This window comes from Rosa chinensis, chromosome 7, assembly GCF_002994745.2.
Source record: "Rosa chinensis cultivar Old Blush chromosome 7, RchiOBHm-V2, whole genome shotgun sequence".
Classification (NCBI taxonomy): domain Eukaryota; kingdom Viridiplantae; phylum Streptophyta; class Magnoliopsida; order Rosales; family Rosaceae; genus Rosa; species Rosa chinensis.
Window position 1 is genome coordinate 11,710,762 of NC_037094.1, and position 15,842 is coordinate 11,726,603.

At 37.8% G+C, this 15,842-nt stretch overlaps 2 protein-coding genes across 6 annotated transcripts; both read right to left on the reverse strand.

Annotated features, from left to right (window-relative positions):
- Nucleotides 1–460: 460 nt before the first annotated feature.
- Nucleotides 461–5,981, reverse strand: LOC112175112. Of its 5 annotated transcripts, none has more exons than XM_024312775.2 (9): nucleotides 5,866–5,981; nucleotides 2,155–2,515; nucleotides 1,948–1,981; nucleotides 1,638–1,829; nucleotides 1,450–1,539; nucleotides 1,290–1,355; nucleotides 1,089–1,180; nucleotides 955–1,002; nucleotides 461–856 (listed from the first exon to the last, which is right to left on the reverse strand). In XM_024312775.2, exons 1-9 carry the CDS (start codon nucleotides 5,882–5,884, stop codon nucleotides 739–741), a joined length of 1,020 nt encoding a protein of 339 aa, XP_024168543.1. In that variant the 5' UTR covers nucleotides 5,885–5,981; the 3' UTR covers nucleotides 461–738. The 5 variants fall into 5 exon arrangements, with proteins under 5 accessions (XP_024168543.1, XP_024168546.1, XP_024168545.1 ...); XM_024312778.2 differs by lacking the exon at nucleotides 5,866–5,981 and adding an exon at nucleotides 3,243–3,392; XM_024312777.2 differs by lacking the exon at nucleotides 5,866–5,981 and adding an exon at nucleotides 3,243–3,374 and having other exon boundaries at nucleotides 2,155–2,780.
- A 1,197-nt stretch (nucleotides 5,982–7,178) lies between these two features.
- On the reverse strand, nucleotides 7,179–9,841 carry LOC112178913. The gene is made up of 6 exons (XM_024317184.2): nucleotides 9,394–9,841; nucleotides 9,205–9,318; nucleotides 8,993–9,073; nucleotides 8,561–8,733; nucleotides 8,344–8,440; nucleotides 7,179–7,525 (listed from the first exon to the last, which is right to left on the reverse strand). The coding sequence occupies exons 1-6, from the start codon at nucleotides 9,697–9,699 to the stop codon at nucleotides 7,418–7,420; spliced, it is 879 nt and encodes a 292-aa protein (XP_024172952.1). The 5' UTR covers nucleotides 9,700–9,841; the 3' UTR covers nucleotides 7,179–7,417.
- Between the last annotated feature and the right edge of the window lie 6,001 nt (nucleotides 9,842–15,842).

Consider the following 15,842-nt stretch of genomic DNA (forward strand, 5'->3'; position numbering starts at 1 on the left):
CTGTTTCTCAAGTCTGTCTGCTTTTCAAAAATTTGATTAAAACAATAATAAAATAGGGTTAAAGGACCGGATGGATCCAGATTCTCTGCTAGAAAAATTTGTGCTTAAGCCACCTCCACCTCCCAATATCATGTCGAAAACCTAACCCATTACGTAGTCTCTCGAAGTAACTAATTGTCCCTGCATTTGGTTTTGATTGAGAAAAGGATTTCTCTGTCGCACCATTGATGACAAAGCCCTGTATTTCTTGGGGTCTTTGGTTCCTCTAATGTTCCACGAAAGGATGTCCATCCTCAGGTGAGTGGATCTCATCAATCCCAGCTGGAAAGACAGAAAGGAAGGTTGCCTAGTCTCCGGCGGTGGCTAGGTTACGTAGAGAGCGTTTTTGGCGACACCAAATATAGTTTTCTCTAGTTATACTAAAATTTTTGACTAAATTTGTTTGGGTTGTACTTTGATGTATGATATTTCCAAAATCTGGATTAATAAAAGTCTGTTTTTGTCGAGAGAAAAAACGCTTACATCTTTGTATGACTACTACAGAAGAACATCCAAAACTAAACTACCAAACAATATCTTCAAATCTTCAATGAATCTGTCAAAGGCATATGAATTTATAGTCTGAAATGTGACTTGTGGTTCTGTGCATGCTCTCCTAGTCTCCTTCTACAAGTTAGAACAATATTTTTCTTGGTACTATACGTCTTCTGTGGGGCTTCAGCTACTCTGTACTCCAAGTTACCTCATGCATTGATAAGAGTCGGGGCACTTTGTCGAAAACAGATGGTGTTTCAGCTTCATTATCAGAGCAAAAATGCCATAGCATGGGAAGTGCAGTAGACCAACAGACAAATACCTTCAAAGGTTTGCAGTAAGAGGAAACAGGTGTTAGCAATCGGCACAAAAACAGTAGAAAGCAATGAGAAATAGGACTTGGGAGTTGAGACTACATACCATAATGGAGCATACGGAGACGACAAGTCCAGAAATGGATATGGCCACCTGTTTTGAAAGACAAAAATCATCACCACAAGTGTGTAGCTATGATGTTTCTATAATGTAGCAAATTAAAGAGAGTAAGATTTTACCAAAGTTTGACACAAGCATGACAGATCCACTGGAAAACTACATAAGTGGTAGTCCACACGAAGAAATATCCTATTCTGAACCAAGGAAATGGCTGCAATGCAAAAAAAAAAAAAAAAAAAAAAAAAAAAAAATCATAAATAAATATACCATGGTAAGAAGTTGAAACCCAACAATGATTTGAACTAGTTTGTGCAACTTACCAAGCAATTCAAAGCAGTTTCACCGAGCAAGAAAACAGCATTGATTGTGTGCATATTTATAATCAGCTGCCACAAAAAGGACGAAGTATATTGTTTAGTATCATAATCATAGATCACATAATTTATTGAGCAGTATAAACTGTATTTCAATGATACTTACAAAGTTCAAGTTGTAATCTTTGATTGTAAGAAATGGAACAATTACAAACCAAAAGACACAGTCTGTGAGGATGACAGCTCCTGCGTTCATCTGTATACAAGTTGTGACATTGAACAAGCTAAGTAAACAAAACTATGAAATTAAGCTTGAAGATCAAACTTACTTATATGAATTCTGAAACATTTTACCTGGAAAATTATTTGGAAGACATAACCCAAAATGCCTGCAGGATGGCGCGGTTGATGTTGTTGTTCAACATGAGGTTCTATGTATTTCTCTTCGGTGCCCTGTTCTGCATCTAGCTCTACATTATCAACCCTTTCACCAGCAGTTTTCTTATGGTATTGGTAGCATCCTCGAATAGAGAGCAATGATCCAAGCTAGACATGGAAATTTTTTCGATAATCAGCAGGAATTGAAATATCTATCAAGAGAAGAAAAATACTGAAGCAGATGAGCAGACAATAGAGAAGGCATTTTGAAGATGTAACAACTTACCCCAAAATAAATAGTAATCAATGTGAATGTCCACCTGTCCAAAACCAAAAATCAAGACGAAGCTTAGTAAAACATTTGGTGAGGCACCCTGTTCATAGCTAAATTTAAAAGGGATCACCCAAAAGACAGGAACATGTTAACAAAAGTTGCATTCATGTTTAAAAATTGATAGCATTTAAGAGATTGGTTCAAGAAATGAGAGCTTACTGTGTATAAAAATAAAAGATGGTGCCTCCATCAACACAAGCTGTGATGATGAGCAGAACCAAAAGCACAAAGAAAGCAACAAGTCTAAAAGCCAGAAGCCAAGCTGGGTGGATTCCTTTGAGGCATGGTCTCCAAGTTTCATCCTCATACAAAGTTCCAATTGTTTCTTCTTCTTGCTGGGTTTCTCTGCTGTTATTACTACGCCTCGAATTTTGATGCCCTTCAAATCTCAATATGAGAAGTACTGAAAGAGTCAGGGAGATGGTGACCCATGTAAAACAAAGCAAAAACCTCCAGTTAAACCAGTAACTCGAGGCTGTTGTATCTGCAGTCATGATTGGCTCCCAAGAACTTTTTGTTCCTGTTAAAGAATTCATGATGTTACTTTCACTTCTTTGATTGCTTCTCACTGATCACAATGATTTCGGACTTCCAGCAATTTTGTCTCCAAATTAATTCTCAAAGAGTGAAAAACCAAATGGGAATTATAAGTTGATGATGTTCCAAGGTAAAAGTTGTATTAATTGAGCATTATTGATTCACCAAGCTAGAAAGCTGATCGAGATTAACCACAATCCCAATGAGGCAAGCAAGCGGAGAAAGCTGAGAAATCCAGAAGGCAGAATCTGTTTTTCAAAACCAGTAGAGCTTAAAAAAAACTGATCTTTGACAAGCTCATTCCAGGAAAAGAAAATGCTCAAGAATAAAGTAGAGGAATAATCTATATGATGAAAAGAGTAAAGTTGAAATGCTCAAAGCAACAACCAAATCACAAACAAGTGTATGAAGACCCAAATCCAGAAAGGGAGAAGAGAGAAAACAGATAACAAGATTCTAATGCAATGAAGCCACCACATTTAAGCGAAATGAAGTTCAAACATGTAGTCGAAAGCAACAAGCTCCATCCATGGCCTATATATATGAACTGATGGATGCTTGAATTTAGCAGAGATTCGAAGCTTTACGCGGATTTTTGCAGAGGAAGATACAAAACCGACATTTTTTTCTTACTATTATAAATAATCAAAATGAGATGAAAAGAAGCAGGTAGCAGCTAAATTCCAAGCAAAGGAAAGGTTGATACTTACAAGGGAAAGCAAGAGAAATGAGGGAGGGAGGAGATGCGTTGCTTCTTTGAAATGGAGAGAACTAAATGACAGGGAAGAGAAGAAAAAGGGTGCTATGCTTTGAGCATAAGCTTCACTTTTCTTTCTTATATATATATATATATATATATAAATCAAAAACTCTGTAATGAATTAATTAACTAACAGACCAAAGTCCTTAGCAGTCGATCTCAATCTCCATACTTTGCATGCAAATATTAAATTCCTCTGGACATACATGCCTTTTGTCACCTTTTCTTGATAACCAGACTTTTAAGTTACCAATATGAGAGAGAGAGAGAGAGAGAGAGAGACAGAGACAGAGAGACCAAACAGGGAACAATTGGTATTGGGATTTTTCGTTGGAACGCTAGAAGATGCTTATTGAGTACAGAACCGGTTTTCAGAGTTACCATACTAATAATGCAGAGGGATAAAGCTACACATGCCTATGTGGATGAGTTAACCGAAAAAAAAAGAAAGGCAAATGGGTAATATGGGTCCCTAGGTCGAGATCTATTTGGGGTTACCATGATGTACAAGAAGACCAAATTTTGACCCGTGCTTTTGGACTCAGATATCCAAGAAGTCATCATTATTCAATCAAACCCCAACAGAGTATTTTACTATTTTTACCCATTAAATAAATAAACATATAAATCCCCTAAAACTCTGTAGAATTTGTCTTGTGACCCACGCTCTAGCTATAGTTAATTTTGATAAAATTCATATCCAAATTAAACACAACAATATCCATATTTTTCTTAAACTTGCATACGTGGCGAGATGTTATTGGACAGTCGGACCATTGTTTAGGCTAAACTGCCGGAAGACCAGCCCCCTAAAACCCATATATATAGTCCCATAAGTTTGAGGAACCGTGCTTAAGCATTAGGTGATTGGGAACATAAATGGGTCTGTAATGTGCAAAGAGCAATTATCGTGTTAGCTTTCTGTTAAAGCATGAGACTGTTGCTGATAAGACTCAATAGACTGTGACCCCTCCTTGACTTAATTCATGACTCACATGTGAGACCCAGAAAGGAAAATGCCTACCCTTATTTGGCCTCGGAAATTAGTAAATTGAAATGCAGAAATGAAAATAAAGTGGAAACAAAAATTCACCGCCTTCAGTGGCTTTACAGCTTTCACAGCTTCTGAATCAGTAAAGAAAAAAAGCAAAAGAGACCCACCCAGAGGGGGGAAGAAAAGGCAGAAAGTGGTAAAAATAAAAATAAAATTCAAGGAGGGAGATTAAAAACTAGTGGAAGTTGCAGATCATATTCCTAAGCTTTTTTTACTTGGCAAATAAGTTTTAATTTTTTCGAAAAGTACTTGGCAAATAAGTTGTTAATAGCGTGTTGCAAGAAATGAGGGAGGTGGTGACAGCAGCAAGTTCAGGTTCGAGTTGAAAAACAGGTGGTGGAGTCAAGACGGTGGAGAAGCGTAGCAACCAAACAAAAGCAAGCACAAATCAAGGCAGACGCTACAAATTACTTGGAGAATGGGCTACCCATATAATTATAATTTTGAGGTTTTTTAAATAATAACATACATTATGTAATCAAGTGTTTAAAACCTGGTGTAAACAACAACAATACCACACACCAACTTTTTCTTTAAAGAAAAATAGAAGAAAAAAAAATCAGTGACTTTAGGAGCTCTCAAAAGATTAGTAATTGATTATGTACCCCATCAGACAAGAAAGAAATATAATCAAGTGCACAATATATTTGCAGACCCACACCTCTTACAGTGGAGTTATATTTAAGGGATAATGACTCCACCCCTCCAAACTTCTATGTAGTCTTTGTGAATATATATGTTTGTTAATTTTTCGAAATTAAAATTTTTAGCTACGCCACCACAGGACAATTAGTTTATTGTAGTTGTGCCACATGTTTGAAAAATCAAACTATTAGTTCTTAAAAGCAGAAAGAAAGAAAAAAATAGAATAAAAATTAACGCTGGTAAAAGTTATTAGAATCGGATTTGGGGGAAATAAAATAAATGGAGATGATTGTATGCACCGACAATGCACTTGCACTGTATGTTATTTTAATTTCTAAAAAAATAACAGTCACTCATCTAATTAATTCCTTTATATATTTTAATATCAAAAAAATTACATTCATTCATATTGCAAGTACCCATGTATTGACGGTGCATGGAATACACTCCCGGAAAACAAATCAATTTTCGTACTTCATGACCGAAGAAAAGAAGAAGACAGTTTCGGTTTTACTTTATACAGAAGAAGGACCTTGAGTTAGTTGCAGACCTTGAAAAGCATGAATACAGTAGGGAAAATATTAAAACACCTGAAAAGTAATCAAAAATATTAACAATCCTAAAATCAAGATTTCAGCTTTTGGTGGCTCATAATATTTAACGAAAGCCTACATCCAACTAGTTTTTTCTCCTTATTTTTGGTATACAATGCATGAAAGTAGAAGGATATGTATGCTAACTTTAACTGATGCAAACGATTCAATATCAGATTTAGACACAAAAAGTGAATGTCTAAATTTAAAAAGAACAATACTTAAGACTCATATTTATTATTATTTGTGTGTTTTTTAGAGAGGAAGAGAGAAATACAGACCCATGATATTGCTCTTCATATTGATAGGCCACAGATCAAGACACCCAAAAGCAGTTTCAACACCTGATGATTGATAATTACTTAAAATGAGGGACTATATAGTATGTATTGGTGAAGAGCCCCAAAACTTAGCTCACTCAACTCCCACCTATGAATGGAGAAAGCTAGATTTATAGAAGCTTGCTAACTGGTAATACATCAACTTTGATAAGTTAGACAAGCATGACAAATTGGTTAGCTTGGCTTGGCCTCTTCGCTAGGGAGTTCCAGATGTATGCACCCAAAAATGGTTAGGTTAGGCTCATGCAATATGAATGATATGATAAGCTGGAATGTAATGCATATGATTATGAAAAGGGGAGATGGAAATAATAATAAAATAAGTGTATCATAAAATTAAAGAATATGGGACTTGGGTAGAGACACTTGGCTGCATCACTTGTATCTTGAAAAAAATAAAGACTTAAAGAGCATTGTCATAAAAATATAAAAATAAAAATAAAAATAAAAAAGACTTAAAGAGCATGCCCCACAAACCTTGGTCCTATAGAATCATTTCCTAAAACAAAAACAAGAAGCATATTTATAGATGTTGAATCACACTAGCTAGTAGCTAGCAACTATGTGTGTTTTCAGATGAAACACCATAGATTGCCAAGATAAGGAGACCATCCAAATTCTAACAAACCTATAAGTTACAATAGTAATATTTCTTTCATCTCTCGCAGTGCCTCCAGAGGACAAATGAAGCATTCCAAAAGCCAGTAACTAAAACTATGCTTAACTAGTAATTCTTCTGAAAGGTCATAACTCATAAGACAAGTCTGAGATTTCCACAAGTCATCGGTACTATCATTTCATAAGCAACTCTTTCTTCAACCAAAAAACCATGTCTATAACAAACAGAGATGCTACACAGATGTCGAAGGGGAAGTCAATCCCTAACTCATCTTTCCCATGAAATGAGAGAAAAAAGTGCAATTTGAATTCTCAATTAGGATGACATGAAAACAAGATGCAAATCAGATACAAAAAACCAAACACAGACTAAATGGGTTGAATTTTTAGGACAGTGATAACTTGGGCCTTGGGACTGTAACCTCGCTTTTAACACTAATCATTACAGACATGATTCTGAAAACTTTAAAAGAAGATTGTTAGAGCATTGAGTTCATACACACGGTACAAGACCTTCTAAAGCAAGATAACAACGAGACGCCAGTGACTAATCATCGAAATATCATAAGGCCTACTAATTAGCTATTACCATGCTGAGTTTGAATTCCAAAACACATCCATGATCCATCAAAGGCTACTGAGAATATGTACAGATTTCATTCAAAACTGTTACAAAACCTATACATTCATCTTTACAAAGTTAGCTTTCTCATAATTTTGTATACCAAAACTATACTATATAACACCTTACTCCCCAAAATCTGAAATGCTTTGTACACTTAACAGCTAGCTGAATACAAAAAATAGAATGTTGAATTTTGTTTACAAAATTCCCCTGCCTACCCGAATGGTGCCACACCACACTTCTCAGAATTCAGAAGGTATCATCGTCTCCTAATATGGAGAGGGAAAATGGGGCAATAGCCACGTTAAACGATTGTGAACTTAACCTATTGATGTGTTTCATCTCAAAGTCACCTTCCTGCATTGTACACAAACCAAAATCAACATACCAACTTTTTAAGGTCGCATTGGGTTTGAACTTCTATTCCAAACAATGAAATTCACATTTGGATTTCTCTACTGCACAAAAATTCTTCTAAAATCACATTGAACTGTTTACACTAAGAACTCAAATATCTAGATACACAAATCCAAAAAGAACATAAGAGCATTTTAATTCAAAGGAGAACAGATTCAAATTTGTTGGGAACTACGATGGAAAGAACATTGATAGAGTGAACTCTGATTGTTCCGTCTATTGAACAAAAGGGAACATGAAAATGATAGGTTTTAACCTAAGGGCAACCCAACCAATCTTTGAGTCTGCTTATATAAGCAGCATGCTGAATTAGTCTGGATGATGTTTACACCTATAGATGACTTGATGGATGTCAAAAGATCCTTACTATGCGTGATACATATGCCTGAAACTAGAGAATATCAGTACGTAGTGTGATGCATACAGCACTAGGTGGTAGGTCGCATCTCAGTATTCTATCCAATTTATATTTATGCACTCTTGGACACAATTTGAGAAATTTTCACATCGGAAATACAACATTGTCATTAGTTAGTTTCTCAGGCTATAGAGGATTTTCTTTTGAAATATTTGTCTAAAGTTTAGCGGAACTCATTTTAAAGTGATTCTGCAAATGATAAGAGTATCAAATTTAAAGAAACCATATTAGAGAAAATGGGAGCTCTGGTATTTATAGTTGTATCCTTTTACCATGAAAATATAATAATCACATAGATTTCCATCAAAGAACAAAAAACAAGAGAAGCGTCAAATCTTACCATTCTACCGGTAGGAGTGCTTAAGGGGCATGCAGATGAGTATTCAAAACTAGTCTGAGGAAGAATCACTGGTTGCTGACCGATAACACCAATTCCCCTACGATGAAGAGGAAAAACAATGAGATATTGGTTAAAAAGAACGAAAAAAAAAATCATAATTAACTGATAGGACCAAATTGAAAATAAGAGGTAGCATGGAAAATGAAATTTAACTAACCACACATTCTCGGATTTTCCATTGGCATCAGTGACGATCCAATGCCTTCTAAGAAGTTGAACAGGGTGGTCGGAGTTATTGGTAATTCTTATTCTATATGCAAAGAAGTGTTGCCCCTTTGAAGGCTGACTTCGACCCTCTATGTACACACTCCTTACTTGAACCCGGATGCCCTGAAGAAACAAAAACCTCACTTCAGATCATCAATTAGCTTGCGCGATTCTCCACCAAAATTCAAGATGTCCACATTTCACATTTATCATGATGGGCCGGTCACGATAAAATGCTAAGAGTAACAAATTCAACAATGTGGAAGAGAAAATGAACAATAGCGTTCCAAACACAAGCAGATATGACAGATTATAATAATAGCTAATAAAACACCAAGCAAGAAATGCTGTAAAAGAACACAATAACTTTACATTCTCCTACCAAGGTCGTTGCGTCACTTGAACATTTCAGAAAAGAGTGAGGCGCAATTTCCTTGAGTTCATCTCGAAAATTAGCCGCATCCTGACCACATAATCATACAGTTTCAAAATGAATCCAATGTCACCATAATCAGCACAAACTTTCGAAACAAATTCAACATTCTAGAGCTCAATTGCTGACGCATAAAACACAATTGCAAAGAAATAAACTACCTCAAACCTCTCTTCCGCCACGGCCTCCTTTATCAACCTCCGGAGCCACAAAACCGGCTCTTCCTTCTCTAACCTCTTCAGCGAGTCACGTATCCTCGCCGCCTCTTCGTAATCCTACAATTCAAACCAGACCTCAACACACACCAAAATTTCAAAATGCGTTTGGTTGCCAATTCGAAATTCACTAACCTCAGATTTCGCAGCAACCTCCATTTGCTGCTTCAACAAAGCATACGTCTGGCTCCGAGACAGAAACGAACTCGGTCTCGGACCCGGGCCCGGAGTCGGACTCGAACTCCGGCTGCCGCTCCAGCCATTACTCCCGTTCCTCTCCGACTCGGAAGCACACGCCGCAACCCTAACGCCTCTCCCGAAATCCCTAAACCCGAACCGGACCTGTCTGGGCCGGACCTCCGACTCCGCAACCCTTCCCGGACCCGGAAAACAACACCTACCGCAGTAGTCAGTGGAAACCTTGAAGCTCAGCGAATGCATAATTGCTTAATCCTCTCCGGGTTTTGGTCTGAAAATTTTGGAAGATTTTATCCACAGGGTTTTTATAGGGAGCCAAATGGAGGAGAGAGGGAGGGGGGTTTCCAATTTGGAGCGAAAATTGAGAGAGCGGTGGTAATAGGAAGCGGAATGCTCGCACGTGCGTGATTTGCGGGATATAACGTAATTCTGTATTAGGGCTAATCCGTTATCCGTAATTAAAGGTTGAAAGGACTGAATTGCCCTTCCTAAGATTTAGAGCCTCATTAAGTACAGTTAGGACAGCACTGAGGGTAGTTTTGGGGTTAGGGAAAGTGTGGGATATTTTGTTAAGGCCACTTGTGAGGTGCTGTGCGTCTGAGCTGCAGATTGATGGAGTGGGGGATTTTTGCTTATTATGGAACAAGAGGCTACACGTATCTCGTTCTTCTGTTCTGTTTTTGGGTAAATATTTCTTGGAAAAATTTCAGTTTACTACCCTGTAATATGTTAGTCATTTCCCTTTCAATTTCATTAGCAGCACCCTCGTGTTTTCAATTTTGATCAACCGTGTCTAAAATTTGTTGAGACATCCAAATGATCTGTTAAGTGATGACGTGGCAGTGACAAATTGATCGCGTGGGCCCATTTAAAGGGTTGAATGGACATTTCACTCCATTTTAGGGGCCAGTTTTGAACTCCGATCTACATCGAGTAGTTTTTGAAGCTATGGACCCTGATTAGTTAGTTCATAGAACCCAGCCACCACACCCACACTGAAGAAGAACTGAAATACACCCCTATTCTCAAATTACCCCCGCAAAACAAAACTTGAAACTCATAGACCAACCCAATCCGCTACATGCTTTGCGAGCAGCGCATCCTCTTCGTCCTCATTGACATCGCCATCGCCACCCTCTTCTTCACCGCCTTCCCCTTTTCAAACCCAGAGCTAGCATCCTCGCTATCTTCCCTGCTCCTCCATGACTCGATTCCAGAATCAGATCGGAAAGAGAGCCTGGCCCACCATTTCAGAAACCCAAAGTTTGAGCTGATCCGACCCGACGTTGTTGAGCCGATTCTGTTAGAGGTTGACCAGATCTACCACTTCAGGATTTAGCTTGGCAATGAGCTTGTCCAGGTCGCTCTACATTAGAAGCTTCCCGCTATATGATAGATTGTCGCACCGACAGCCAACGTCGAAAAGCAACGTGACGATGAGGTTGAGGATGTCCGGATCCGAATCCGACTTCATAGGGATTTGAGGTTTCGGGTTATGAATCTCAGGTTTTTTGTTTTGGAGGATTCTAACTCTAATTTTGAAGCGTTTTGTAAATTTTATAGGGATTTGAAGGGTTGAATTTTTGATTTTATTGCTGGGAATAGGGTAGATGGCTTCAAATCCTCCTTTGTTTCAGGTGGAGGGTACGGATAAGGATATCTTTGATAAATTGGTAGAAGATAACCGAGAACCGCCGGCGGTGGGATCCAATTTGAATAAGGGAAGTGATTCCTATGACGCCAAGGCATTTGCCAATCTGAGTGTTGGTATTATGCAGATTCGGGTGCCGAAAAAAGAGAGGAGAAGGGCGGTATGGATTTGGATGCTAGAGAGCAAAGCCATGAAGGTCTACCCTACCTCTCTCTCCCCACCCCAAAAAAAAATATTAAATGTCCATTTTAGCCCTTCAATTGGGCTCACACAATCAATTTGTCACTGCCACGGCATCACTTAATGGATCATTTGTATGTCTCAGTAAATTTTGGATACGATTGATCAAAATTGAAAGCACGAGGGTGTTGCTAATGAAATTGAAAGATGAACGACTAACATGATGTTAAGTGCAAACCACAGGGTAGTAAACTGAATTTTTTTTTTTTTTTGAAGTGAATACCCTATGTTTATTTTCTACTTAAAGCGGCAATACGAGACCCAAAAAATGGGAGTGATCAGTTCATTTCTTTTTCTTTGATCGGTTGTGTTCATGATAGTGTGAATTGATTGTATCGTGATTGAATTTGTGTCCAATTGCTAGATAAGGGAGAACGAATATCAATCTAGTATGTTACGTTTGGTGTGACATAGTATTAATATTAGTAACTATCAGAGTTTTGCATCTTTAGCTCCACGTAAGAATAATTACAATTTATGTGTATAGACTACGAGTTATGACAAGCTGTACGTGTTTCATTTTCGTTTTAAACTAGGGTGTGTCTTTCATCATGCAATGTCCTTGGAGCACCATTGATAGTTTGATTTGAGCTTCCCCTTTTTTCCTGTAGTATTCAAGGACTCATCATTACACTAATTAGTTCATTATGTTCTCTATTATATTTTAGGGCTAAATATTGTTTATTCCCTGAATTTTTACTGAAAACATATTTCAGTCTCTCACATTCTAATTTGACATGTTTACTGACTTTACTCTTTGAACTCTCAATTATGAACCAATAGGTCTATCGGTTAAGTTTCCGTCTAATTTTGACGTTAAATCAAGGGTAAAAATGTCTTTTTCCTCTCTTCTCTCTCTCCATAAACAAATTCCTTTTTTTTTCTTTCTTTTTTTTGGGTCTGATCCCACTCAGTGAGTTCGATGGTGGCGGAGTTGTGCTCTTCATCGTCTTCCTCAACCTCTTATGGCACCCGATCTTCATGATCGTCCTCGTCTATTGGCTGCGGTTAATTCTCCTGCACCACCGGCCCGGTCGTACTCTTCAACCGCAGCTTCGACGACGACACCGTCCTCTTCACGCTTAGCCTCCTCCCCTTCAGGTCACAGAAGACTTGTATTTCAACGAGGAAAGTGCTGCTAAAGGTGGGTTGGTTCTGTGCGTGGATCGAAGCTGTCTCGCTCGGTCTATACCTGATTTTGGAATCAAGTTTTTCGAATTCATATGGCTGTTGATTTTGAATAGTTCTTGAGATGATATATGGAGCCTCAATTACTAGTTGTTTAAATTTGCTGATGTGATTGAAATTTTGAGTTACTAAGCTTGAAATGGTGTTGTTTGGTTGAATTCGAAACAAGTAGACATGAATTTTTTGTTGTGCTGTGGTTTTTGACAGATTATAAGTTCTGACTTTGTGTTGCTTAGTGTTCCTAGCCAATTTGTTCCTTCACTAAATTATTAAACACGAATCAGCTAGTTGTAAACAAAAGAAGTGTGAAAGAATACAAGGATACATCTGGTGAGGATTTCGTTTTGGCTTAGGATCCACCCAATCTTATCGGTGGTGGAAGAGAAAGCAGAAGGGAAAAGAGAGAGAGAGAGAGAGAGAGAGAGAGGGGGAAAAAATTAATTAATTAAAAAAAATTGAGGAGTATATGAGACATTTTGACGTGGAAAGGATAACCGCATCAGTTATTTAACTGAAAAAATTAGACGGAATGGACCTATTGGTCTTAAATTAAAAGATGAAGGAGTAAACGTGTGAAATTAAAAAATAGGGGCATGAACTGTTTTTTTCGTGAAAGTACAAGAAGTAAACAGTATTTAACCCTATATTTTAAAATGAGAGTGTGTAAGGGCAGAACTAGGATTTGAAACGTACGAGTGTCAAGACTAAATTATAAAAGATATATACAATATGAAAGTAATTTGCAATAATAATTTATTGGTACAAAAACAAAATACAAACTGCATGTTGAACAATAATTTTTTAAATATGCCCGTAGATGATATTAGTTGCAAAAATCTATCCTTAAAATAGTGTTAAATTAATACAAACAGTTTTGTTTCTTTTAAAATATATAATTATAATTAATTTGCTCTTACCATTTTTTTGATGAAAAGAGGTCAACTCATTATATATATTCAACAAGCAGTACAAAAATGAAACACTCCTATGTGGTCGACAGAAAGAATCGTTCTTTAGGGAACCCTAAACACCTATTTTATAACACGAACAAGCCCCAGGCCACCCCGAGTACACCCACCTTTTACGGAAAATAACACACCTTTATTTCAAACAAAGATCAAACATCCTCCGAAGTAAATAGTAAAATGAACCCTCAGAGAATATGTTATTTGCGACCTAACAAAATTTAAACAATAATAGAAGTAAAAGGTGAGCCCCCACCTTGCACCTCCAATTCTAGACCAGCCCAGGCCCTAGACAAGAGAGTCCAGCCCACGATCCAAAGGGCCAACAACTTGTTTAGAGCCCAAACACTCAACCCACCTAAAGCCCTAGCCTTTGAGCCGCCACACACCTGAGTCTCCGGATCAGCACCGCCACAAATGGCACTTGCAGCACTAGAATAACCACCCCCGTCGTGGTACCTGCCCCTGCTGCTGCCGCACATACTGCGACCAACATTCAAGCCACCAACACCATCCACATCAAGGGAGTACAAGTTCGATAACTCCCCCAGTGCAATGCCCACCGCCGTCAAATCTGCCCAAGAGTCGGGCACACCCAATCTGGTCTCATCGCCCACGACCACGATCCAGAACCAAGCACACGAAGCACTCAGATCTCCAGGCTCCTTCATCCATGCTGCAATCCGAGCAACCGAGACCCCATCTCGGCCAAAGACAACTCGGGTTATCACCGAGCACACCACACGATTAGCGCCGTCAACCCTGGTTGCACTACCCGCATCCGCAGAAGTATCACCAAAACCCGACACCATCACAAAACCATCGCTAACCAAAGCAAGAAGAAAAAGAATAAGCAGCCTAGAGGCCGCCATGACCACCATTAACAAGCAATAGGGAGATACTAGAAGCCGCCGCAAGAGGTGGTTCTCAAACCTAGCAGAGCGCCAGGTCTTATTAATTTTCTCTTACCATGACTTGGTTTGATTGGTAATCACCTCCTTTAAATCATGATTTTATCAACTACGTTCATGTAGATATGGGGGGATTACATATTATATAAGTTCATTAACTTTTTGCGTTAAATGTAGGGCTCCAACAAAGTATATTACGCTAATTGAATCAACTAGAGGTAAATCATCATCTATAATAGATAATCAAAGTTATTTTAGATTCAAATAAGATGTTAAACCGCCTTAATCGTATCTTCTACACCTCTTATTTAACTTGTATTTCTCAGTAGTCAACTTAGTCTAGATTCATTGTATAGTCATTATTTTGATACATAATTATATAATTTCTTAAGATTACCTATATATATTTCATTTCAAATCTTGTACCTAAACTCATCCATGAGATGGATACAAACACAAAAAATCAAAGTATTTTTCATGAATCAAGGGACCTTTAGAATATTTCTTGCTAAACTCATCCATCTATTATGTCTCAAAATGATCCGACTGTCGTGATTGATCTGACTCACTGAGCATCGACATGTAATGACATAGTTTTTATATTACTCTGTTTATACTAATCTCAACTAAGTGGAAAATAGGGTCAGTTTGATTTTGTTGATTTTGACACTTTCCATAGAGATGAATGATAAACCCACAAATAGCAAGAGCCTTGTGATTCAAATCTCACCACCATCACGATCCCAGTGATTAAGAATTCGAACAAGTTGGTGATCCGTATGACAGATTGGTATATAAATCCCACTCACGGTTGTTGGAAACGACTTTTCCACACACAAATGGGAAGTAAGCAAGCAAGGAAAGGAAGAAGGGAGATCAAATCCAATTTTCCTAGCCGCCCGCCTGACCTCCCACCAGAGGGTCAATTACAGACCCCACAAGATTCTTTATTCTCAAGGCAAACCCAAATATAAAAAAATTAAAAGAAATGCCCGTTTACCGACCCACAAATGAATCATCACCCGGCCGGATTTCAATTTTGGCCTCTACATTTTGATCACTATGGCATTTTGATCCTCGGTGTGTTTTCTTCTACTTTGGGTGCAATTTCTTGATTTATTAAACATCCTAAATTTAGACTATGGACAATGGTCCACAAAATTACAATCATTTTTAGAGGTCACGTAAAACACTTTAAGAAATTACTTGTAAACCGAGATACTTATCACATATTTTCAATAATATATACATGAAACATTAGTGGATGAATTGAGACTAACTTTGACTGTGTACGATTTACAATAAAGAGGCATAGTATTTGAGACTGATTTTGGTTTGAGTCAAATTTCACCCATGACTGTTGTCATTTACGTACTCGAACTATTAGTACATTTTAACCAAAATACAATTTCGGTATCACGACAATTTGCT